The sequence below is a fragment of the Pseudopipra pipra genome, chromosome 3, assembly GCF_036250125.1.
Source record: "Pseudopipra pipra isolate bDixPip1 chromosome 3, bDixPip1.hap1, whole genome shotgun sequence".
NCBI classification, from domain to species: Eukaryota; Metazoa; Chordata; class Aves; order Passeriformes; family Pipridae; genus Pseudopipra; species Pseudopipra pipra.
In genome coordinates this window covers 16153127-16173035 of record NC_087551.1, presented here as the reverse complement: position 1 = coordinate 16173035, position 19909 = coordinate 16153127, and the positions used below count along the sequence as shown (strand labels likewise).

Sequence of the window (19909 nt, the reverse complement as noted above, 5' to 3'; positions counted from 1 at the left end):
TTCTTCCTCTAGCAATGTAGTCAGAGGTTGTCTCATTCACTGTTTGAATCCTGCAAGCAGAAGTGAAATATTCTGTGATTCAGGACAGATCAGACTGTAGATTTTTCCACCATCCCAAAGCCTTGTTTAGTCAGCTGAATGAATTAGAGCTGGTAAGCATGTAGTAGGGCATAAAAGAAACCCTTCATGCTCTGTAAAACCAGCCTTGTGGAGCACAAGGGTGTTAATTTGTCACATGGCATGTCCACAGGCTGCACTGCACAGCCTGGGCTGGATGTGGAAATCTGGACACAGCAAGCATTTGCTAGAGGCTCACCGTGGCTGAAGGGTTATCATCCATCACCTACAGATCAGTTTTTCTTTCCCAAGGAAAGGAAGAAGACCAGCAGACAGGATCCTGAAAAACAGCCTACCTCTAAATCAAGAGATCAGGTTTCTGTAATTCTCTACCTTTGTGTTCAGGCACCTGATACCTGGCAATTGCTTTGCTTCTTTGTATGGCCTGGCTGGATCGTCCCGTGCTCCTTCTGTACAAAGGGCACAGAGGAATTGAAATCAGCTTTGCCTGCAAACAGATGCCAACAAAAAACATTGGAAAAAGGCAGAAAGGGAGCAAGAAACATCTCATTGGAGTTGTTGACAGATGTAGAATGCTGGAGATGGTCCTAATCTTCCCCAAAGCCTTTTGTTCTTCTCCTTCACAAACAGCTTCTTCCTTTAAGTTTTTCCTGTGTATGCCCAGGCAAAAACATGGGGGAAGGAGCTGAGCTGAGCTCATATTGGCCCCTAGACTGCTGGAGCCTATGGCATGCCTGGTCTTCCCTTAAGGGAGAGAATTCCCTTTAGGCAGTGAAACAACAAACGTGAAAGCCCCATTCCCAGACAAACAAGTGATTTATCCTCAGTCCCAGTAACTAAAATGTGCTGTTGTTTCTGCCTGTTTCCAGAAGGTATCTTCATTCACTCTTATCTCCATGGTGTTCCTCATTGCTTCCTGTGTCTTTGTACAGAGTGGCAGGAGGAAGAAACGTCAGGGAAAGGATGACAAGCCTTAGCCTAAGCATGCAGTACAAAAAGCCTTTCTGCTTCAGTTTATTCCAGAAACAGGATCCATTGGAACCCTCTATCCCTGCAGCACAGTATGGCCATTGCTGGCAGCAGGCTGCAGGTTCTGTACTGGGTTTGCAAAGGCTCGGGACTGAGGCCTGGCAAACTTGCTTTGCTGGGACTATTATTGAGTACCTGCTGCTTCATTTCAATTTGGTTTAGCTGTAGGAGCACTTTTTTCCTTCTAGCCAGGCAGCTGTGGCTGATTTGATTTACTTTGACCAGCACTGTATGGTAGAACCATAGTTTTATACAGATGGCCGTAAAAAGTAACTTTTCTGTGCACCATGAGGTGTTCGCAGCTCCAGCTTAACAGAGTTAACAGAGTTAATCATGGGCCTGGTATTACTGCAGAGGTCTTGAGAAGTGGAAGCACAGGATGAGGTGCAGATGAGTACAGGACCAGTGGGATGGTAGGACATGGGGCACAGGCTTGGCTCTGGAGAGGTCACAGCTACAAACAACTCACCTACGGACAAAAATGCAGATACAGAGCTAGATAAAAATGGTTTTAGGAGTAGCAAAGAGGACAAAGAAATAGTATCTTACATGTATATAACCAACATCTGTAGTAAATTTGGGTGTAAAATGGAGTTTCAATCCATTGAAGAAAAAACAAGATGTAAAAGCATGTTAACAATTGTAAAATTGACCGCCAGGAGATTCTAGATTGAGGAAAAAGAAACCATCACCATCAGCTTCACATTCCTCCCACTGAACAACTCTGGGTTTCAGTGATTCTTTGTAACACCACCACCAACCTTAGGACCTAGATGAGCACGGGCAGGGGTAGTATAACACCAGGAATAGGGATAGAAGATAAGAAGGTATGCATAAGAGTTTCAAATTATTTTATTACTACTACTACAACAACTACTACTACTACTGAAACTTTTTCTGCATAGGAGTATTATTTACTTTTCTGTAATAATTTGACCTGCGCTAATAATTATATTTTATTACAGTGATAAGATTTCAGTTATACTAACATTCAATTCTTGTCTTTGTATATAAGGTAATTTTTCCTTTTGCCCCAAAACAATATTTTCAGCCTACCACTCAGTAAGAAGATTCCTGAACAGCTCACAAACATGCTATATTTCTCACAGGTTCAAAATAACCATATCACTTTATGAGCTGAAATCACCATCAAAATGTGAAAAATGCATCTGCCCAGGAGAGGTCTAAAGAGTCTCTTGGCCTCAACTGAAAAGGTAAATGCTGTCTTGTGTAAAATCAGTTTTGTTTTTCAGTTTTTCCCTTCAAAACTCTTCCTGCTCTCTTGGATGCTCTCTCTATTAGTCAAAACTGATTCTAACTCTCTCTTCTGAGAACCTAAATCCAAATTTCAAATGCTTTGAAAGATGTACGAGTTCTAGACCCAGCTTTGTGAATGCCTTTGGTTTTCTTGTGCAAGATCTAGTCCCAGTTCTGTGAGTGGCTTTGGTTTTCTATTTGGATGACCCCAAACACCATTTGGAGATGTTTCGATTTGATACTTGAATTCTCTCTTGTTTGAATATACTGAATGTGTGTTTGTCTTTTATGCTAAATGAACAACTCTTGATTTGCTGCATTTTCCCTGTTTTCCTAAAAATGGTGAGATACTATCTTACTGCAATCTGTTGATTTATAAGATGCATGGAAACCCTCCTTCCTTAAACACAGCTCACCATAAAGGAGGTTTGGTTTAGTTCATTTCTTTTCAATTAATTTAATTTTGGTCAGGTTCTTCTGCCTCATCCAACAGGGATTACCCCCTCAAACCTGTAGGCCTTGGTCCTCTGTGTCTTGCCAGGGTGTTGCACAAGTCTGGTTGCTTAATCCCAATTCCCCCCATTGCTGCTTGCTCTGACCCCAGTCCTAGAGCACCGACATCTGAGAAATGCTTAGATCAAAGCTCCCCACCCACCAGTGGGGTCTGGCCATTAACCTTTTGTTTATGCACTTGCTGGGCAGCACAGAGGCCCTTCAGGTATTTCCCTGCTGAACAAAGGCAGGCGTTTAAACCCAGCAATGTGCTTTATGACTCTGGGCATCGTTACTGCACACACCGTTTGACTCTTCCCTCTGCAGAGATTAATGCCGGGATCTCAAACATCGCTAATGCTTTATAGACAATCCATTAACATCAGTGTCTCCTAAGTGGCCAGCCATACCATTATTCACAAAATAGGGATCCCTTCCTAATGCTACTGTTACCAACCCCTTGATTTCCTGAGCATGTAATCATGCGTATTATCAGCTGTGGAGTATTTTACACTGCTACATATTTTTTACTATATAATGAGATGTGTGTGTGTGCGTGCCTGTGAGTGACATACATAAAAAAAAAGAAAGAGGAATATTGCTATTCCACTTACTGCAGTGTATGAGCTGATCTGGTTAGACATGAAATGCAGACAGAAATCCGCCTCACCTCTCAAGCTAATTTTAGTCTCTCCCTCTGTTCTCTCTGGCTGTGTGTGTATAAAATCACTCGCAGTCTGACAGCGTTTCAGTAACCTGTGCCACGCACAGAGCGGGATGTACTTACTAACCATCTGCTTGCATGGCACGGGTTAACTGAGCCTGTGGGATTGTGCTTACCTAAACAAAACCACTGCAGTGAGGGGAAAAACAATGAATGGGTGGAGATGATCAGCCCATGCGTTCCAGCTAGTGCAGTCCAGGCAGCAATGACAGCCTGAAGGTTGCAGCAGCATCGGGATCGGCATTCCAAGTGCACTGATCTTACAGTCTGGAGTGATTTTGTGTGGAGCTGCTCTTTATTTGCTGAGCCATGGCCAGTAACCAGGCCAGCCTGCAGGATGATCAGAGCAGGCACTGCAAGTTCTTATCCTATATGTTCTACCAGGCTGTGAGAGATCACAAGCCTGTGTGGATGCTGGAAGACATGAGAACTATGGAATATTTTTACTGGGAGGAAAATGCCAGCCTACGAACCTACTCACCTTCAGAAGCCCTTCTCTATGCAGTGGTGCATAATCACCTGCCTTATGCTCAGTATCTGCTGTCTCATTTTCCAGAGGAGGCTCTCAAGGTGCCTGGGGAACACTTCTGCTATTGCCCATCCTCTGCTCCTCATTTGGCCATGGCAGTCACATATGACAGGAGAGATATCTTGGGACTGATCATCAAAATTGCACACAAGCTCCCCAGCTTGAACTCCTACATCAATAGGGCTGGCTGCTTTCATCTGGAAGATGGGAAAACCCCCCTGCACCTTGCCTGTGAACTGCTGAGGTCAGAGACGGTCCTCATCCTCCTTGGGAATGGAGCCTCTCCCAGGATAGAGGACAGTAAAGGGCTTACCCCTCTGGACGTCATCCTGGAGCAGATGTGGGACTCCAAAGTCAATGTTGCATCAAAGAAGCTCTGCCTCGACTACCTCTTGCTCTTCATGCCCAACCCACAGTTTAAGATGCGGAAAGTTCTGCAGGAGCATCCAGACCACTGGACAGCTTTGCTGGGAGAAGACAAATTCAACAGCCTGGTGGGGAACACACCTGCTTCTTTATATCTGCAAGCTATGCAAACTATTCTTCAGACTCTTCCCCCTTCTCACTTCCCTAAAAGCATCCAGGAACTACCTATACCTCAGGCACTAAAGCCCTTACCATCCTATGGCAAAAAGCTACCGACAAAAAATGTGGTAAATGTTTTTCCTTGACTTTATTCGCTGGGTCTTGGATTTTCAAAGGCAACTTAGGGGAGCTGGTCATCCACCGCCCTCTGCATTTTAGTGTGATTTTAGTACTTAACCTATTAGGCTATGCTGGAAAATCCAATATTTTGTGACAAGATTTTAAATGTCTTTTCTAACTGATTGCAGGCACGGCACTTTTAAAGGCAAAAGCCTTCCTTGTTCTCTGTTTTGTTGTGCATGTGAAGGGTTAACTGTAGTCGAGACTGTGTTATGTTTGGTTTCTTAGCTGTCAACTGGTATCAGTGTATCTGAATTCCCAATATGATAACTCTATCCCATGTAATGTACCTGGGTAAAAAGGAACACACTGGGCATGTGGGATTTACCCACACGCCCAATGGGATTTTCAAATGGTGTAACTATGGGACTGTGTTCTGCTAGAGCTGGGAGAAACACCATTCTCTACCAACAGGGTTCACACGTCAGGTTTCCTTTCTAACAATGATCTAGCATCATCTACTAATAACCACAAAGTCCATGGCTGATGCTGCAGGGAAGCAGAGGCAATCCTGCAGGGTACCTGATTTTACCAAGATACTTCACAGCAGGTCATGTGGAGGGCATGAGTTCAGAGAGGGGCAGTGAGTGTATATTCCTGGGGGATTGGGGTATAGAAACCCACAGAACAGCTGACAGAAAGCATCCTGTCTCACCTGGGAATGAGAGGGTTAAAGACAATCCCAGCCCTGATGCCTCTACAGACCTGTGCAGTGGGGAAGGAACCATTTTCCTTGTTGCCCAGTAAACAAATGGCAATTGGAGCAGGGCCAGTGGAAGCCCTGTCCTTCGTAAGTGACACTATTTCTCTCTGACTTGTGTTTTAGAACATATCTCTACAGGAGATGTAGCTCACTAACTTGGTTTCCCAGTGGGTCTCAGAGCCACCAGCACTTGTTAGTTATCCTAAACTGGGGTGTGATGTTCTGCTGTCAAAAGTTGTTCCTTGCTGTCAATTAGAGTATTTTTGCCACCCAGGTCCAGACAGAGGGTCTGACCCTGGAAATGACAAAAAGTTCCCACTGATTGGGCACTGCAGGCGGGGTGTGTTCGCAGAAAGTGGGTTTGGGGCTTCCCCGCCTTCTGGGTAGCTCTGAACCTCACTGCTCAGGCAGAACCATCTCTGTTCAAGGCACTGGTCCTGCTCTCCTGGCTTTTCTCAGCACCAATGGAGCAGCAGTGGTAGAGCCCCCACTCCCTTTGGGGGATATCCCTTATTTTGGACCCCAGTGTTCTCCTCTCTTTGTAAGCCCAACCCTCTGTTCTGCTGGAGTAGTGTAACTCAGTTCCCAGATCCGCACTGAGCAGCAGTGAAGAACTCACTCTGCTCTTCAACTGAACTTGGAGCCAAAGTCTGTGGGGCACGAAACCCTTTTAGCAAGACTATGGCTAAGAAAGGATGTTTAGTCACATCTCAATTGCTTTGTGCAAAAATGGCTCATGTCTCATCTGGTCTAATTCCCTGCCTGTGCCACGGAGGCCGTACTGGACTCTTTTTTCCACTCAGTTTCCCTCTGCATGGGGTACCTCCTGTATGCCAGGGCACTGGTGATGCCAGGCATGGCCAGGTGGAGATTTCCTGTGGGAATGCACAACACGTCAGTCACAGCAAACTGGAACATGCTTTCTGAGACCCTGGGGTGCTCCTCCCAGCCTTTCCTTCCCACATGCCATAGGAGGACCTCAGTGCCAGTGCCACCTGAGCTAGGCAGGTGAATATGCAGGATTGCTTGTGAGGCGGAGAAAATGTCAGCCTGGCCCTAAAAGTGGCAAGCAGGCCATGAACGGGTTAACCCTTCTCCTGAAATCCCACATCCCTGGTTCTGCAGTGTCCTTCTGCCCCTGCCCCTGGGGACTTGCATGTCTTTCTCCATCTGTGTCTATTCCTCCTTGTTCAGTGGGAGAGGCTGTGAACGGGGAAATTCAGGGTCAATCTTGGGTGAGGGTTTTGCAGGGAGGCTGCTCCCTCAGCAGGCTTTGCTGCAGACAGAGGTTGTCACAGCTTGGGACGCAAAGCAGGGCCCAAGGCAGATTTGCATCATAAGCGGTGGCTCAGCTGCTTCTGCCAAGCCCTGCAGGCTCCCAAGCCCTGGAACATACACCCCACCCCTCCCCACAAAAACCTGGAGCTCAAGACAGAGGACAGTGCAGGTGCTCGCTGCCCATGACTGACCAGAGCAACTGTGCAGAGCATGGCCCCTGTGGTACCCCTGGAGTCCAGAGGAGTAGGATTGGGTTTGTTCCCAGTAGCACTGCGGTATCTCATCCGGATGTCGGTGGGTGAGAGGCGGAGGAGGCTGGTGATGGATATTATTAGAATAGTAATTAGGCCCCGGGAGCAGAGATCCCAAGAAAGGAGGGAATGGAAATCATCCACTGTTTTTGCGCTGGCTCGAAACCATGAGAGTTTTGTGCTATAAGGAATTGCAGAAAAGACAGGAGGAAGGGGAAGGCTGTTAGACTTACAAATCCAAGGAGACAGGTAGGGATTCTTGGCATTAATGGAGAGCACTTTCTAATAAGGCAGGAGGCTGTACTCAGAGAGCCACAGCAACCCACTGGGAGCAACTGAGTCTAAAATGGTGCAGGGATTTCTTGTTGGCCATAATAATTGTGGATCATTGCAAAGGTCAGGGATCAGGCCCTTCAGGCTTATGGGTGGATTTGTAGCTGACAACGGGATGCTTGTATGCATGCATTTGTCCATGTGCAAGTCTCCTCTCCATCCAGTTGCCCAGAGAGAGGATAGAAGATGGATTGTCTTGAGCAGTTTCTTTCTGGGGCATATTTGTGACTGGTACCACAGCCTGGTCCACTGTTGGCCAACATGCAAAACTCCTAGTGTGTTCACCCCAATGTGTAACAGGCAGTTACCCACACAGGAAAGATCACTCCACAGCCCCCTCATTTCTCCTTCTCCTGACCATTTTAACAAGAGATCAAGTACTAGCTGGTCCTCAGTCATGGAGCTACTATTGGACCTCCCATGTGCAGTCCCATTGGGCCAAAATTTAGGGCTCTAAGTGTTGTGGTGGCAACTCTTTCCATTGCCTGTAGTGATATGATTGCAGGATGGGCCCTCCTTCTTATGGAATGGGACAATCTTCTCCCTAAACCCAGTTTGCTTATCTTGTGGTGACCCATTTGTTAAAGTTTGAGATCCTATCTGTCTTCTTCTCAATACAGTGACATTACATCAGATATGGCCAAATCTACCTCAGCCCTGTCTGCATTGGGTTTTTTTCTCCATTCTTTCCAAGTCAGGTCATTAGCAAAAGTAAACTCAAAGTATTTTGCAAACTTCCTGCAACCTGACAGTCTTGAAAAATCCCTGTGCTTGCATGAGAAACATGTTGGTGACTTTGTAAATCAAAAAGGGTGCTAGGTGCTGTGTGGTGATGTTTACATTTTGCATATATGCATACTGAGTAAGTGTTGCTAAAATCTGTATTTCTGAACTTGGGGAAAAGAATAAAAACAACAGCGAAAAGGGGAGAGGGTAAAGTCTTTTCTAATCTTTGGATTACAGGTTGGCTCTGCAGGTTACATCTTTTTAATTTCGATTTTGAGGAGTAGCATTGTAAGGATCTGAGTTGTCTGGGTATGTGTGTGACTACAGTTGTGGTGAGAGCCACTTCAGTGAGCACAGCGAGTGACTTGAGGGGGGTGTGTGTGGCGAGGGAGGGGTTGTGTGGGGGTGTGTGAGTGAAAACGTGTGGGTGCATGTGCGCACACGGCTGTCTGTGTCTGGCTGCCCTCTCCTGGTAAAACCCGTAACTGACTGACAGTACTTACTGCACTGCTCGTACCCAGCGATCGATGCCTTAAGGAAGCAGCCTTTGCACGAGTTCATTGTGCGTCCCAGGCTCTGTGCTGCTGACAGGTAAGGACATTTCTTCTTCTCTTGTAAAGAAGCAGCAGCTTTGCTCTTGAAATGGGTGTTTCACCCCTGAATACCAAGCACAAGTGCTTCTGATTGCCAGCAACTCCAATCGTCCAGCAAAGGGTTTGTGATGCTGGCCACATTTTATTCTAGAATCCATTTTTTAAAAAATAAAATCTATTAAACATACATCTTTGTCTTTCTTTTCTCTGGGCTGCCAGCAAAATTCAGCTGCCTATGACTTCCTAACCATATGCTTCTGTCTATTTTTGCAGCACCATTAGCAGGAAGGACAGGCCAGATTCTGACCTCTGACCTCTTTACACCTGAAGTAATGCTTTTTAAGTCAATTGTATCACTCCTGATGTTTGTTGGTCTAAAGGAAGACAGAAACCGTTTGCGTGTTTATGTTCTTCGAGACTCCGTAACTCTGACTTCAGCATACAAATAAAAGTGATACTTAATCCCCAAAATAATTTTTTACATTTTTCGTACTTTGAATGTATATAGATATATATTTTCCATCTCTCTAACACCGATGGGCATTTCCCTGTTCCCAGTTCCCTCGGCTTTTTTGGAATCAGCATGGCAGTGACAGATGCTGTTGTTCACTGATTAATACTGAATGTTGCCATGCCCAAATACAAATGAATGTTCACTGTATGCTGCGACTTTCTTATAAAGCCATACTTTTGTAATGTTTAGGGGAAAAAATCTGCCCTATAATTGTGTTTGTACATTACTTGCTGCATGATTAAAGATAAAAAGATTGTAATGTGCTGGAATAAAGCATATATACATAGCCTGATAATTAGGTATATTAGCTGTGAAAATCATTTAATCTGACTGTATTACTATAATAAACTTGCAATATAAAATTGATGTGTCTTTCATTAGCCAGTTGGTCAAAACCACCCACCAGTATCTTTTGCTTTTGCTTTGGCTCATCTTGTTGTTTGATGATGATTTTTGACTGCTGAGCCATTACCTCCAAAAAATGTGATTTGAAGAAGAAAATATTTTCCTTCACAGGCTTGCAGTATCTCGCTGTGCTGTCAGAAGACAACCCCAAGTGATGAGGTGAACTCATACTGATGAGTCAGAAGAAGGGGCTCAACAGGGGTGAATGGTAATTGGGTTTGGAGATTTCCAGTTTTAGGTTTGAGTTCAGCTCACGTAGCTGTTTCCAGTGAACATAACAGTGCCAGTAGCCTCCTCTCCTTGTCTGGTTTGTATTCCATCAACAAGATCCCTTCCTTTCTAGGGTTTTTCTCTGTACAGCAAGATGCCCCAGCAAGGCTTCCAGCACCAACTTCTCCTGTAGGCTGCTGAAGGCCCTCAGGCAGATGTGCACCTCCCACCCTCTGTGCTCTCCGTGGGGTAATGATTCACCAGGTTCTGTGCACAAGCTCTGTCACAAACAGCTACCCAAAGCATTTCATGTGATGAGTAGCTGGTTTGGATGATGATGATGATAATCACACGAGTAGACCTCCACCACCAACTGTACCTACAGATCTCAGTGCGCCCTAGTACCAAGGATAACTACTCTGAGCCTGTGCTTGCATTGTAAGTTATTGGTTTCATGAAAAAATGCAGAGAGGGGAATTGTTTCTCTGATATCACCTAAAGAAGATTAAGACTCTCCTTGCCTTCATAGTGGGAGACTTAGCCCTGACTATTTCACCACAAGAATGTGGTCCCCAAAGATATAAGTTTTCTGGCTTATTTGCTTCCACCTTTCTCATTTGAGAATAAGAATCTGACCGAATTTCTCTCATGCCCTGGCAGCTCTGCTGAGGCTGACAATCAGGGCATCAGCGAGCTGCTCTGGCAGCTGAGGGAGTCCCAGGCTGACACATCCCTCAGAGCCAGTCTCATCTAGGTATCAGGTTTTTTACAACTGTAGTTAGTTGGAGCCCATGCATCAGCAGGCAGCAAGACAGGTATTTAAATAGAGCGAGAAATTTAAAGGGTATATTCCCTTGTGTGGGGGGAAGCACTGTCACAAGCAGATGACGCATTGACCGAAATCCTGCCCACACCTCAGTTACTCCAGTGCACCTCCCCAAGTGAGTCACCCCAAATGGAGCTGATAGGTTTGGCATGTCCCATACTATCCTGTGACTGTCTGGCCAGCACAGCAGCCGTGCCTTCTGGGAGCATACACTGCGTTTTGCTGCACCAACTCACTCAGCTGATGATACAGATGACTGTGCACAGCCATCGGGCTCCAGTTCCCAAGGCGCCAGCTCCCAAGGTGCCTCTAGCACTTTGGAAGCCACTCTGGAGCCAAAAAGCCAGATTTCTCTGGGGGTGACTCCTAAGGGATGCTAGATTTGGAAAATCAGTCATAATTTTCCAGTCTCAGTTCCAGCTCTAGTAAAGCGTGTTTCCATTTTGCTATGGATCTCCTGTGAAGGGGAATTTTTTCGCTAGTGGGAAGGCTTTTGGCAAATTTCGTGAGTACATACAGAGAGAAGATAGCTGTGCTCTGTACACCAGCAATGCCCACCCACACAGATTCCCATGAAGAGCTGTGAGGGGGAGGAATGATTATCACAGAGTTGTCAGACTCACACAAGAAAACCTGGGAGAAAGGAAGAAAAGGATTGGAAAAAGCAGTATGGCAAGATGCCTTGTGGGAAGCAGATCCTACAGCTGAACAGAAATAGGGAAAATAGTCTGGAGAATCCCAAACGACAGTATAAGCTATGACAAGCACAGCAATGCAGAAACCACCCCCTGTCACTTTCTCCTAGAGATCAGGACCATAGAGAATATCAGGAACCAGACTCAAAACTGAGACAATATAATGCCCTCACTGTCCACATTCTGGAGATATTGTCATGAAGTCTTCAAGCTGGTGTAAACAGGCACTGGCATAAGCAGTTTAGAGACACAGGTCCAGCCTGCTGCTGCTTCCCTGCTCCCTGCTCCTTGCCCTCGACCAAGCAAGCCCCAGCAAAGCTGGGTCATGATGCTGTCACACCAGTGCCGGTGCCACCCAAGGGGACAGGGGCTCTGGTAACGGGAATGAGCAACCAGGCAGGTGGTATTGCTCCTTTCTAAGGTTGCTTTTAACTTCAGCAGTAGAACACCTTGTTCTTTGATGCAGAATTAAACAGGAGAGATCTCCACTAATGCTGAACAAAGCCCCTCTCTATCATGCTGTCCATTGTGTGCACATAAGAAATACCTTAACTGTCTCCTGAGTTAGAGCAGAGTTGGTATGTTTAAAACAGTGAAGGCTTCTGAAGTGGGTGAAGAAGAGGCTGACAAGCATTAGAAAAGGAAATAATCATTAAAGACGACTGGAAATTGACATTTCTATGCCACCAAAAATGACAATATTGCAAAATACGTTTCAGTTCTGATTTGGAATGAAAATTCAAAATATCAAAATTTATACGAACACAGTTTCATAAGGAAGAAAACTGACCCAGATCTATCATGTGTACGTGGCATCCAACATAATTAGGTCCAGATAATGAAAGAAGTACTTACAGGGTCTCTATCAATGAGGTAATGCCTGTCCCTCTGGAGCAACTCTCAGCACTGGGCTGCAGAGATGGTGAAGAGCCTTGAGGGGGAGCCATACAAGGAATGGCTGAGGTCACTTGGTCTGTTCAGCCTGGAGAATGGGAGACTGAGGGGAGACCACATTGTGGTCTATAGCTTCTTCATGAGGGGAAACAGAGAGGCAGGCACTGATCTCTTCTCTTTGGTGACCAGTGACATGAGGGAATGGCATGAAGCTGTGTCAGGGGAGGTTTACGCTGGATATTAGAAAAAGGTTCTTCACGCAGAGGGTGGTTGGGCACTGGAACAGGTTCCCCAGGGAAGTGGTCACAGCACCAAGTCTGCCGGAGTTCAAGAAGCATTTGGATAATCCTCTCTGGTGCATGGTGTGACTCTTGGGGATGTCTTGTGCAGGCCCATGAGCTGGATCCTAGTGGGTCCCTTCCCACTCAGAATATTCTTTTGTCCTGTGGTTCTGTAAAACACATTGTCTTGAGATCTCAAGGGAAATCCAGACAGTATTTTTTAAAAGTCGCTTCTGATTTTGAGGCTTTGACTGAAGCCGAAAATGAGCAACTACTACAGAACAAAAATCTCTGTTCTTCTGCCTGGAAGGTGTCAGGCAGTGACACTGTAAGCAGTCTCTTTTTCTGAGTTTACAGATCTTAGGGGGATGCTATTTTCAGCTGTGATATATATATTTTCAGACACTAAACTTCTCACTGATAGAGTTGACTGCTTGATCAAATGGGGTTTTTCATGGGACTCCTTCTGTGGGTAGAACTGAGCTTTGGTGATAGCTACAGCCTTTGGCTCACTTCTCTACCAGCATGGTGATAGACAGAGACAAAATTACATTCCATGCATAATTTGGGATTTAATAAAAGGAAAGCCAAAATGATAGGAAGAAAGAGTTCTGCTTAAGTTAAGTTCCTGCTTAAAGGTGTGTTCCCTAAGCACTCAGAAATTCACATGCTCACTTAGACAGGCTCACTCAGATCTGGTGAGCCTCAGGAAGGTGTAAGGTATGGTAAGTTACCCAAATTTGGGATCAGGGAGGCTGAGGATATCTTTCCCACAAAATTACCCAGCTCTCCCAAATTGCAGAATTAACAGATTCTAGAAGCAGATCGGTGCTTTGTGTTCTCTTGAAAACATGAACCAGGTTTCCAAAGGTCTCAATTCTACCCCAACACACATCATCACCATCCCCTCAAGTAAAAAACCCATCACTTAAATAACAAAGTCCAAACCTAGACCTGTCCATGGCCACTCTTGTCCCCCTTTTGCAGATGTTTAGACCTGAGGAACCCCTTCCATCCTGGCCTGAGCTTTTGTCCCCACTGCCTTGAAGGGGATGAACACTGCACACGATATACAGCACGCAGCATGAACGCACATGCAGGCACCATGGCTGATGTGAAAGAAGACGTCCTGCGTGAGTCTTACTTATTCTTAGAGTAAAAAGACCCTGCCTCAGCCATGCAGGACTCCATGACTAACGTCCCTGGTGCCAGCCTGCCAGGTTTTTCCAAGCCTCCCTGCTGGACCTGTCAGCGCAACTGCTTTTAGATTCAGGCAGGCAAGTCCTTGCCTTTAAGACCAGGCCAGACTTTAAATAGGCAACTGCAGCTTTAGTTTGTAGTAGTTACTGCTTCTATTCTCTGTGTGGATCTTTATACCATCCTCAATAACATCTAGAAACTGCTGAACCTGGGAGAGCTGCTAATGAATATGCTCTCACCAGTTAAAAGAAAAAAAAAAAGGAATTTATTTTAAAATGAAAACGCCATGTTTAAGTTTTACATTTCAAATATTTTTAAGTGTTTTTTCTTCTTCTTCTTTCATTCCTGCAGCGCTGCCTGAAAGGCCAGTCTTGCCTGGCTATTGTCTGCTTCCCTGCATGGCTCCCTGTGCTTTGGCAGTCAGTCCTCAAATCGCCACAGCTTTGAAGCGGATCCGTCTTCCAAAGAGAGACCTTTTCTTCCGCCTCCCCTCATCATCAGCCGCACATGAGCCCTGTGGGGCTTTTGAACTGGAATACCACCGTTTATTAGAAGCGAAAATAAAGACTGCAACTCATAAAACGAAGGACACTCAGCTGGGCAAGGCAGGATGGGAACACAAAGGGATTACCAACAGCCCGCCCTTCGCCCAGGCCTGCCCTGGCTTCTCGGCTGCCAGAGCTGCGGCGCAGGGGGGAGCGAAAAACAGCTTCTCACACCTGTGCCGCTGCTACCGGCGATCATTTCCACGCACCGCCTTTGTCTTGTTTGGGGTTTGTTTGTTAGTTTTTGTTTTTATTTTTATTTTTTTACGACTCTGTTCACACTTCCCAGAGCGAAGGGCACCCCCAGGGCTCCCGGGGGCCAGGCCTGGGCCGCGCTGCCGCCGCCGGCCGCGAGATGGCGCCGCCGCCCTTCGGCCGCCGTGAGGGCCCGGGGGCCGGGAGAGCGTCGCGAAACGTGGAACGTGTGAAAGTTCTCCTAGGAAAGGGTGTTCTCTGCACACTTTCAAGCCTAATGAACAAGAACAACAACAACAACAACAACAAAAGATATTTAATCTTTGAAACAGAGAGCTGCTGGGAAGTAAGCTCTGAGTGATGTCCGGGTGTTAGAAAGACAAATTACTTGTTGGTGAAATCGCCTTCTTAAGGTTTAGGGCCTCGACACGTTTCAGTGATCTCAGACCGAGGGGAGGTTAACTGAGCCTGGGGAGAAGGGTGTACCACTGATAGTGGGCATGAAGAATGCAGAGTTTACAGGCCACCAGGACATTTGGCAGAACTTCCCAGGCAAGGAAGAAAACTAATAAAGACAACTCAGCAACTGTGCTGCATCAGCTCTGACTGGGTAAAAGGTAATTCTGGCAGGGGGAGATCACGACCACTGACTCATGAACCACCAACCCAAGAAAGCCACCAAACCAAAAGAGGAGGAAGACTGAGCATGCAGACTAATTAGCATGAGAAGCAAGAGAACCATTAACCAGTAGAAGATAGAATACTGATTAATAAAAGAACTATGTAACTTGTAGCCAATGAACATTAATGCCTTGGACTGCCAAAATGTATAAATAATAAACAGTTTTAATAATTGGCTTGCTTGATTTGTGGAATACCACTGAGCACTCAGGCTTGTGCAACTCTGAAATAATCAATGTCTCTCTCGAGTGTGCAATTATTGGCTTTGGAACACTGGGTAAAAATTTTTCGTGGACAACAAGGTGACCCTGGGGCTGTGAGGGGACCCCATCCCTGTGGGGAGACCCTGGAGTGGTGAGGGAACCCACTGCCACCAGCTGCCCCTCACCGTGTCTGGCTGGTGATGACAGCACGGCCTTTGGGTGCAGTGTCCAAAACAAACCCAAAAAAGCAAACCCAGCTGCAGGAAGGTGGAGCAGGTGCCTTTACTGTCAGCCACCAGAGGTTTGGGGGTCATTCAGTGACAGAAGGGCCTCACGTGCCCTGGAAGTTGACCCTGGAGCTGGGCTCTAAACAAAGAGCTACAGAAAGAAGCAAGTTGTTTTGCACAGGGCTTGTAGGGTCACAGAGCAGAGATGAATCTCAGCCCTGCGGAGCAGGCAGACATTTCCCATCCTCTCTGCTGCCTCCAAGGGACAGGAGAAGCTGTGGTGGCTGAAGCTGTGTGGGGGTGGCAGAGAGGCTCCATATTCGTGTTTAGCAAAGTACATAGAATCCAGGGATTTGATGCAGCCCTGCTGGTGCACTGCTCCTGCGCGGAAAAGCTCATTAAATGGAGGAGGTGGCAGTGGTGGAGCTGCAAGAGCCACCATTTCCCCCTTTCCCAGGAGGAGGCTGGCTGTGGCAGGAGGTAGAGGAAGGCATTTCCACTGCAGCTGGGCAAGGAGCCTGTCTGTGCAGTTGTCATCTCCTGCAGAAAGCAGAGGATTGTTGAGAGGCTTGATACCTATCAGGAAACAAGGGAAGGTACTGCCAAAGCTGTGTTTCTGGCACATTTGATTAAATCTCACATAGCTCCCTAGACATTCCTGGCAGGCCCAATAGCCTGAAGTCTCAGCTAAAAAAAAAAAAATCAGTCCACCTTTCTGGAGTTATCTCCCTCTGATCTGGGGGTCTGTCCCTTTATTTTCACTCATCTCTGCCTGAAAGCTAATCAGCAGAGCTTGAAAACCAATAACAAATTGGTTAAAAATCAGCTTTATATGCAAAGCCTAAAATAAAACATCTGTATATATCCCAGAAGCCTTCACAACCTCCTGTTTTATTAGTATCTCTAAAATAACTTTTCTTTCCTGACTCTTAATTCCAGCCAGAAGCACTCGGATAATCCTCATAGGACTGTTATGTGTATTTCCAATTAAGCAATTTATAAGCACTGGCTGCGAAGAGCTTTTTGTTCTTAAGGAAATTATTTCTTCATTAAGAGTAAAACAAGTCTTTTTTTATCCCTGCTTTATATAAAAGCCCTTGTGCCCCCTTCACATATGGTTTAAGTACTGAACTATGTAGAAGGAGATTAATCATTTTGTATCCCAGCAAGCAGGCAAGACACAGCAGCTGGGTCAGCCACACAGGGAATAGGCATTTCAGTGTTTGTTTTCAGAGAGAAGTAAAAGTCAGACAGACAGACACTTTCAAGCTACTTGCCTTTGCCAGAGGCAACCCACACAATCACGAGCCCTTCTGGAGTCTGAGTCATGAAGAACTGCCACAGACAAAATGAAGATAGTCAAGAGGGAAAAAAAAAAATCCCATTCATGCCCAGCTAATGAGGAGAAGTTCCAAATTGCCTCTTGTTTTCCAGGCTGTGTACCTTAATTAGATGAATCACAGAACACTGAGGGTGGAAAACACAGACCAGAGAGCTCATAAGAGTCCACTTCATTCTTTCACACTAGCAGCATTATCTACCTCCCCCCCAGGGAATAATGTCCCTCCATTTTCTCGGACAGTAAAGTCTCCTGGCATGAGGCATGGACAAACATGGAAAATGAAGAGCAGAATTGATGTGTGATTGACTTGAGCTAGTAGCACAAGCATTCTATTCCTGTTCTTCTCCCCAGATCCAGCTATTTACACTCTCTATAAGGGTGCTTACCAGCCTGTCTTCTGGTCAAGGTCAGACCTATGACCAAATAGCATGAGCAGCACTGAGCAGCAATGTGGGGGTCCAACTTCAAAATGAGGGCACACTTGCAAGCATTAGGAATTGACTCATCAGAAAACCTTCTGATGTGGTAACAGGAAGGCATTGTGAGCCTTGGGCATTCCTGGGACTCTGGAAAGAAAGTTCATGTTAGTGACATAAGTAAACTGCCTTCCCTTCATCTTTCTCCAAGCCCAATTAGAAGGGGACAGCCTAACAACGGGATAGCTCCAGAATGTTTAAGATTTATATCTGGTATCTGCTTACAGTAACAAGTGTAGAGACATGGAGGAACTGACAACGAAATGCAATTAGTACAGTTAGAAAACAGCTAACGTGTATAATGGGTAAGAGATCAATAATTGCAGCATGTAAGCCTATGCCAATGCTTAGCTTGCACAGGGTCACTGGAAAATGTGTCACGTATTTCAGCAGAACCAGCAGCCCCATGTCTTTTTCCCAGGAATGGATGTGTAAAATGACTGATGAATGAAGCTAGAAGTGGTGAGTTCAACTGTACAGTTCAGTGTAAATATCATATAATTCAGTGAAGAAATGATGAGTTCAGAATGATCTTGAAAGCTTGAGGTTTCTTTCTCAGTCTCTGCATATGACGCCATGCTCAGTAAAACCATTTATGATGTCCCTTTCTGTCACTAGGTGGGGTTTTTTTCAGAAGCACAAGGAAGAAATGCCTGGCTGTAGGTCCCTCAGCAAGCCCAGTGATACTGTGGGTTTTGATTATTCTGGTAATATGGTGTTGCTCTCTGTCTTACAGGGAAATAGGTTTTGATGAGGTATTTGAAGGACAATCGGGTAATATGTGACATTGTGCATTGGCTCCTGGGACAGAGACAGCTCTGCTGGCAAACTGCAGACCTCACTGGTCTGGCAGGTCAAAAAAAAGTCACTTATGTCAGGGCAGCATGAGAGAAAGGAAGAGGACAGAGTGACAAAAAAATCGTACTTGGTGCTCAGAGTCAGCACTGCTGTCAAAATAGAGGGGAGAACAGCAAAGTAAATGTCAGAAACAGATAAGTAGGTTAATAAAGGGAAGCAGAAATGTGCAGAAAGGACCATTGGTGTTTAAGTATAGCCTAATGTACAAAAGAGTATAGAGAGCAACCTGTTTGGCTACTCACATGAAGTAAAAGGGATATGGCAGCATCTTAGTTGTAAAAACTAAGACAAGAGAACAAGAGGAGGCAGTCAAAGAGAAAGATCAGGATTTAATTTGCTTGGTGTTCAATCAGCAAGAGACGTGGGGGTGGCAATATTGCCAAAGCAAAGCTGAGTTGAGGAAAATAGATTAGAAGTGGTGAGTCAGATGTGTGATCTCATGATTGCACAGCTGATATCTGAAGCTGCAGGAAGTTTGAGGATCACAGGAACCTTCAAGGGGGCATTTCTTCCTGGGTTTTACAGCTCAGATCCCATCAAAACACACTGTTCAATAACACTTAGTCACCACAAACCTGCAAGAGCATGTCAGAGCCAGAGAAGTGAAAGGCACTGCAGTGGCCAGATGTGGAACTGCAGGAATATTCCTTGGATAGGGGTAGGAGTTTGAGAGAAAATCCCTCCCAAATTTAGATCCTCACTGAAGACCTCACCCCTCAGGGAAATCTTTAGTGAGCAAAGGTTTAGAACATGTGTGTCAGTTGCTGTAAAGTCTCTTTTGTGGCCAATCCAGGCAGTACCAAACTGGATGATGCGTAACAACACACAGACCATGGAGGCACAAGTCCTATTTCTGTCTATGATTGCGTGCATTAAAACAATTTTGTTTAAACATCTTATCTTTGTCTGCTTTCAATGATACCATTGTAATCTCTTGTGGTATCCAAATGCATTTTTCTCCCCTCACTAGAGCTTTTGTGGAAAGGGAACCACTTTGTGATATCTCCTTGATTTTTACGTACCTGCCTTAGTGACTGTGATAGCAACATTCTCCTCTATTGCTCTGGAAACTAGCTTTACATGCACTGTTTCATCTACTCCTTAATTCTTCCACTGGGGCACTAAATCTGGACTAAGCTGAAATACTAGGACAATAATTCTTAATCCACTGTGGAACATTAACTGAGTGTTAAGACAGCGATTTGCTGTATATTACGAACGTGGCTCCATTTCGTTTCCTCTCTGGAGATGCTGATTCACTGATGGAGTGATGTTCTTCCAGGCAAGAAAAGATTAAATAGAGACAACAGACTCAGAAGTAATAAATAAGGCTGTAGAACAAAACTGCCTGATATTATATTATTTTAGAAGCCGTATATAATCATGTCATCAGAGATGTGCTGTGATGCACACATGCAAGGGAGCAGAGTTAAGGTGGTGCCTCTAACACAGTGCTAGTTCATGAGGTTACAGAGTTTACAACTGTATATTTTACATTATATCAATCCAGCACTGGGAAGGAGGTTTGCATCTGTTTAGCTACTGCAATGTTTCCTTTTGATTTTCTCTTAATCCCATCGCAGTCCAAGTGTTTTTCAAAGGAAGTGAGCACTACTTCCCCTGCTTCTCAGATACGAAACTGAAGTGCTGGAGAAACAG

General features: G+C 45.4%; 1 protein-coding gene across 2 annotated transcripts; it reads left to right on the top strand.

Annotated features, from left to right (window-relative positions):
* Nucleotides 1–3578: 3578 nt before the first annotated feature.
* On the top strand, nucleotides 3579–15316 carry LOC135410976 (ankyrin repeat domain-containing protein 9-like). Of its 2 annotated transcripts, none has more exons than XM_064648012.1 (2): nucleotides 3579–4762; nucleotides 14075–15316. In XM_064648012.1, the coding sequence occupies exons 1-2, from the start codon at nucleotides 3890–3892 to the stop codon at nucleotides 14168–14170; spliced, it is 969 nt and encodes a 322-aa protein (XP_064504082.1). In that variant the 5' UTR covers nucleotides 3579–3889; the 3' UTR covers nucleotides 14171–15316. The 2 variants fall into 2 exon arrangements, 1 of the variants encoding a protein (XP_064504082.1); XR_010428952.1 differs by lacking the exon at nucleotides 14075–15316 and adding an exon at nucleotides 8972–9574 and having other exon boundaries at nucleotides 3585–8696.
* The last annotated feature ends 4593 nt before the right edge of the window (nucleotides 15317–19909 follow it).